This window comes from Cariama cristata, unplaced genomic scaffold (assembly GCF_000690535.1).
Source record: "Cariama cristata isolate BGI_N322 unplaced genomic scaffold, ASM69053v1 scaffold15495, whole genome shotgun sequence".
NCBI lineage: Eukaryota > Metazoa > Chordata > Aves > Cariamiformes > Cariamidae > Cariama > Cariama cristata.
Genome location: NW_009619354.1, coordinates 34,313 through 40,603, shown reverse-complemented (window position 1 = coordinate 40,603; position 6,291 = coordinate 34,313). Strand labels below are relative to the sequence as shown.

General features: G+C 48.6%; 1 protein-coding gene across 1 annotated transcript in view; it reads left to right on the top strand.

The window, feature by feature from the left end:
- The first annotated feature begins 2,123 nt into the window (after positions 1-2,123).
- LOC104162498 (chromosome unknown open reading frame, human C17orf64) overlaps positions 2,124-6,291 on the top strand; it is a 5,882-nt gene continuing 1,714 nt past the window's right edge. Inside the window, exons 1-4 of the mRNA XM_009701233.1 lie at positions 2,124-2,201; positions 2,977-3,105; positions 4,103-4,278; positions 4,790-4,889. Of these exons, the coding sequence (XP_009699535.1) occupies positions 2,124-2,201; positions 2,977-3,105; positions 4,103-4,278; positions 4,790-4,889 (483 nt within the window). The remainder of the gene's footprint in view (positions 2,202-2,976; positions 3,106-4,102; positions 4,279-4,789; positions 4,890-6,291) is intronic.

Here is a 6,291-nt window from a genome sequence, read left to right as displayed (position 1 = left end):
CGATAAGCCAAGAGAGCCACTTCATGCTGTAGTCACATGCTGCGTGGAAGCTGTAATCTCACAAGGACACAGATAAGGCCATGCAAATATGCGTTATGCCTATGCTAACAACAGGCGTATGTCCCTAGAGCTCCTAAACGGCTTTTAATCTAGCTGCTAATGCGTGTGAAAGCTTATGCTGAAGAAGCTTCATTTCTCTTGTGCTCCTGTTAGCCAGGAAATTGCTGCCTTTGGAGGTGAAAAGGAGAGGAGCTGCCTGCCGTGCTGGGGACAGATGTCATCATCGCAGGCAGCAAACGCAGCAAGAGGGCAGTTGGTAACAGGCACTGAGAAACCAGCTGCATTTTCAACATTCCCTTCAACCAAACCGCATCTAACAGTCCCCACACCAGCTAGGCTAAAGCAGCATAGGTACCGTTACCCACGCTATCACTACTGCTGCGCTCTGTGTAGCTTACCTTGTGTTAAGGTAGCACACCGTAAAATCCTAGTATAGGTTAACCAAGTTGTAACATACCTCAGATGGTTAAAGCAAACCTAACTGCAAAGCATTAGACTGTCTGCGTCTGCTCAGCACCGGCCTGTGTAAGGCTCCTGCGTCACAGAGCTGACAGCAAAACTTCAGACGTGGGGGAGGAAGAAAGCAGACACAGGAGGGAAACATCTTAAGGGGAGGGCTTGTCTTAATGGATTTTTGTCATTATTGAATTCCATCATGGGTAAAGGCCAAACTTCCTTAAGATAGCCTGAAAACAAGAACCTGTCTGTTCCAAGACCCATCAATAGGTACTTTCCCGAGGCTACTACCTGCACGAGGCATTCGGCTCGGAGGGTGCTCTGCATCGCCGGCTGCACAGAGAAACACTTGACCAAAAGCGTCCGAACTTCTGCCAAGAGCAGAGCTGGTCCTTCCGCACAACCATGCCTGGGGGGACCTCAGAGAGGGACCTTTGTACAGCCCTCGAGATGACTCCGGGTCCCAGAAGTGACCTGGCACAGGAGCCCAGCTGAATCCCAGCTGCAGCAATTACACTCGTTGTCCAAGGGACAAACAATTGCACTTGTCTGACTGGTCAGGGCATGACGGGAGCACGACACATTTTTCTTTGTGAGAGCCTTACGCTTTGAAGTAAATTTCCAAAACAAAGTGCCTTTAACTCCAAGCCTTTCCAGACTTCTTCCTGGCAAGTGCAATTTATTCTTTCCAGAGAGCTTTAAAAGAGATGTTACCCAGGAGAGTGAGATCTCACTGCTGTTGGCTTTCACCACCATCTGTGGAGGAGGTAACCCTCAATTTCCATTACACTGTGAAGGGAATTGAGGTCTCAACTCCAACCAGCTCCCTGAAAAACACCTAGGGTGCAGCCCAAGATCCCTTCTCCTGGTTGCACCTCTGTTCCCCATCAAATGGGGCTGCCTCTGTTCCAGCAGCTCTGGTCCCTGCCTCGGGGCCGGTGCTTCCCCGCAGCACAGCTCAGCAGGTGCAGTGGGAGAGCTAGAGAAAGGCCTGTCTTGAACTCGCTGGTGCACAAACCGTAGAGGACAATTGTGATTGCTCACGCCAGGAGCTGCACCCGCGCTCACAGATAGCCAACGCAGCGTACACAGCCACGCGCGTACCTCGGAAAGAGCTGCGCTTTGCATCACCTTCAGAGGCCAAAATAATCCAGACTGATGCACAGTTACAGGTGCTGGACTCACTGCAGGTGCAAACCCAGCACCAACCAAGAGCCCTAGAGCCTTCACCAAGCTCCCATGAGTGCAAACAAAGCAAAGCAAGGGACATTTCCCTCCCGTTGCCCGCAGGAGCCATTGACTGCATCGAACATCCTGACCACTGCCAGCAAGGGGAAAAGCCGGGGTTTTCTGCCTATTTCTTTAGAACCACAAATCAATGGCAAATCTGATGGGGGGAAGAGACTCTGTCCCAGAGGGCCCCACTGTTGTGGGGCTGGAGGGCCCCAGCAGTCTCCACAGCTGGCGGAACTCGGAACCGGTGTCTAGGCACCCTGGTCACCTTGGTCACCCCAACACATTTTGGTCCAAACACAGCTCTGTGGCAGTTTCTCCTTCCTACCCGGCATGAGTGAGGACCCGAGGAAGGGAGAGGAGGTCTGTGTCCCATGGAGGAGACGGGCTTTAAGGATGAATTGGATGGAGCCAGGGCAAGGGATGGCAGCGGGGACAGCACAGCCAGCCAGGTGAGCACGGGCAGGGAGATGGGCACCTCGCGAGAACAAAGCAGGGTCTAGCCTCAAGTTCACCTCTGAAATGTGGTTTGGGATCACATTCACAGAGAAGTAATCTTCCAAGAGAACAGACCATATCGGAGAGGAAAGGACTTCTCTTCCTACACACTTCAGCATGTTTTAAAAGGCAACATAAGCTTGTGTTTAAGTCAGTTACATAAGTGTTGCTTTCCAAAAGATGAGTGGAGGAGTTACCTACACAAATGTTGACACAGGGAAAATGGGCATTGCCCTTTGCAAGAGAAAATATCCCCCTCCCCAGACCAGGGAGGTGCAAGTTCGGTGGCTGAGGATTTGGGTTTGTTTTCAATCTAGCTTTGCAGCAGGCCAGCCAGGTACCTTTGCCATCAATAAAAGCTGCGGATGGAGCCGCGTGGCATTACAATGAGCCCATTGTAACCACGTATTTCCACTTGACAAGTGACTGCCAGCCCTGATTTGATTAATGTCATTAGGAACAAGTGGCCATTGTTTACCTCGTAATTTATTAGAGGTAGGATTTCCAAAAGGGACTTCAAGTAGGCACCTAATTCTTATGGACTTCTAACTATAATTGAATACCGAGCTTCATTAAGCACCTCTGAAAATCCAATCTGAAATGATTTGGCAGGAAGAAAAATGCTTCTGAGCCCTAGGTCAGGGTTTGTCCTTCGCAGTTTTTTTTTAAAGAGAGGATGCAAGATTTGAATGAACTGGAAGACTAACCTATGGCTTTGGCAATTTGTAGACCGGAGAGAAAGATCTGGCTGGCACAGCGAAGGAGGCAGCGCTTGTAACAGGCAGTGAGAGTGCTCCACCATGCAAGACCCCGCTCATCTGCTGCGCAGACGGCCTTGATGAGGACACCTTCAAAATTGTGAGATACCGAATAGAATTTAGCCGTAGAAAAAGTCAGTGGCATCTCAGGTTCTTGAGAAAGAGGGAGCAAATAAACCCCAGGAGTTTGGCAGGAGCAAAAAAGCAGGACAAGACACTTCATTCTGTAGGTTTCTTCCATGCCTGAAAGTTTTTAGCTTGTCATGGTTTTCCAGTCATCTGGATATCATGCTTTTAGTTTGAAACAACAAAAAACAAAACCACAAAAAAAAAAACCCAACAACAACAAAATAATCACATTTCACATACACCGTTCAGTTTTCCGAAACAAGTACTGCTACATTATCATTTCACATGACGCCACGTGCTCCCTGGCTACAGTGATTTGATTCCTTTGCATCACTTACACCGCAGCCACAAAGCTCCATCACGTACCATCCTCCTCCACTGTGGGATACGACCTTCCCATTCCTGGCGCATCAAGGCATAACCACACACAGCCCCGGTCACGGCCCAGTGCACGTAACAGGCGAAACAAAGGCAGACGAGAGGTAGGGCATCCAGACGCAGCGCTTCCTCCTGCATCACGTGTGAATGTTTGCAACACATCCCAGGTTTGGCCACAGGAAGAAGCAGTGTGCGAAAAGCAGTAAAGCCGTTCCCTTCCCCCCTCCCTGCAGAACAGCAGCTGTTTTGTAGCCTGAAATTTATACCTTTCACCCTACAAGGTTAAAAAAAGAATTCCCAGTATTGGAAATCCCTGAATTCCCTTCTCACGTTGCCTTCGACCTGCTTTGCCCAGGGTGTCACCAACCTTGGGACGTGCAGGAGCGACTCCTGCAGAGCGATGGGACTGCCGCCTGCTGAAGACCCACGTCAGCTCCCCCATGCCCACGCAGGAGACACTTATCAAAACAGAATGCTCCTTCAGGGCTTCCCAGCCAGCTTATTTACTTTTTAGTTTATTTAGTGAAAAGGAATGTCTGAGACCTGGATTTAAATTGCTGAACACCTACACTAACACTTTTTCTTTACAGTGCAAGGAACTTCTGAGACCCTTTAAGAAATCACTTCGGAAACTGCATTTGCCCCAGCACCTCCCCACAGAGAAAAAACTGAAGTACACAAAGAAAAGTTTGACCATAATTGGGGACCACATCGACCTGTTTCTCCAGCGGTACTGCAGAGCCTCAGAAGTCAAGCACTGGCAGAAGTAAGGCTCTCCTCCTACCCGGCACCGTCCCCGTGCAGCAGGCTCCTGCCCCTGCCACTTCCAGGGGGACACTGAGACACATACTTTGGCCCTGCATTTCCAGGCACTGGAAATCAGGTTGAGTATCTACAGGAGACTTGTATAGCTTGCTCTAACTGCCAAATACTCACAGATCTTGCAGGTAATTTTAGCAGAGGCCATGTGGTACCCAATCCTGCCCAGCGCAAGGCCAATTTCAACGTGCTGCCCATCAGCAGCATCCCTTTGCAAGTAAAGGGGCTCCTACGTAGCCACCCGAGTTACTGGATAACCCTTCCCATGCTGAGGGAAGAGTTCTTTAAAAGTTTATAAGCTTTGGGGAAAACAAAAAAAAAACCAAACCCAAACCACAAAAAAGCTATGCAAAAGGTATTTCAGTGGTTACACCTGCCAAGCCAGAACTAGGGAGCAGAATGAGGAAGAGGATGAAATCTGTACTCACATGCACAATCCATGTGTTTCTTTTCCCAAGGATGTTTTGGCAGTTCGTCTCCCTCTTCTCAGAGATGGATGCAAAGCAACTGCAGAAGCTGTATAAGTACATCAAGAACAACCAAATGGATAAGTTTCTGGTAAGCAAACAGGAAAGTTAATACCCCGTAAGGTGTTCCTGCTGTACTAACCTGGGGGGGGGAGACTCTACCATGCAGCTTACATGGGTTGATTCATGTCAAAGGAGAAGACTGCTACTGAGAATTCTGTTTATCAAAAGGCCACAAATCCTGCAGATATTGCCGGTTCCTACCACAACGCAGGCACTGAGCTGGCGCAGCTGCCGGTAGCTTTCCCTGGCTAGCTCTGGGAAGCTGAGCCGGTGTCCCCAGCACCGTGGCTTACAATTTTTGCAGCTGTTTGCTGATCCCATGTTTCTGGTCACGCTTTACAGACCAAACCTGATCCACAGTTTTATCTGACGATACAAGAGTTAAACTTTGAAACAAGCGACTAGTTCAGGTAGAGCCTGTGTTTGCCAAAGCTGATTTCTGTGCCTGAGCATCACCTGTACAAGGGAAGGAAACTGTAACGAACGCTTTCCCAAGACACTAACTCGAAAGGGTTAACCCATTTAAGCACACTTGTAGCCAACAATAAACGTATCTCCTGAGCAAAGGCTGAGTACACCAGGAAGTTCAAAGGTCCACAAGAAATGCATACTTTAAGAAGTCTATTTTAAAAAAGAATTAAAAACAGATCAACAATAAACAAAACTCAACTAGGAAATTGTTTTGACTAAATTAGAAAACGGTGGCAGGCGAGACCTTGTTGGGTTACCAGGACACTGCCTGCTTCACGTTAAAAAGGGAGCTGTGGTCATCTGATAGCTGGCAATGATAAGGCCGTAAATAAGTTTGAGGGCACAGGTAAACAGCTCTCTCCTCCAGTTAGAGAGAAAGGGGGAAGCCAGTCATGCAGTTTTTGCCTTTAGTTTACGGGGAAGCAAAACCATTTATTTCTTTTTAAGGCTCTCAAAAGATATTCCAGCAATGAGGAAATCAAACCTATTGTACAGAAAAAAAAAACAACCCAAACACAAATTCCTGTTCCTAGTGTGAGCCGCCGGAGATTACTTGGGTGATATTAAAAAAAGCAACTGGCAGCCCTGGGAGGCAGACGGCAACAGGCGTTCCTGCTCCCTTAAACTCGTGAGCGCTGCAGAGGGGGTAAATCGAGCTCCATTTCCAGCACAGCCCTTCTCTGAGACTCGGCCAAGCCCAGGACATGACCTCGGCTAAGGACAAGTCCCACTGCTCCCGCAGGGCACGTGGCTGAGGGTAGCTCCCCATTGCCACCTCCGAACAAGTATCGAAAAGCAAATAACCCCCTCAAATACCTTCCCATCCTTTTGCTCCCCAAAACAAAAACCACAACCAAACCACACTATTCCACATCTTCCTTTCCAAAGAGGGAAAAGAAAAAAAAAAAAAGGGCAAAAACCAAACGGTGGGTGACAAGCATTAGTCATGCCGAGTCGTG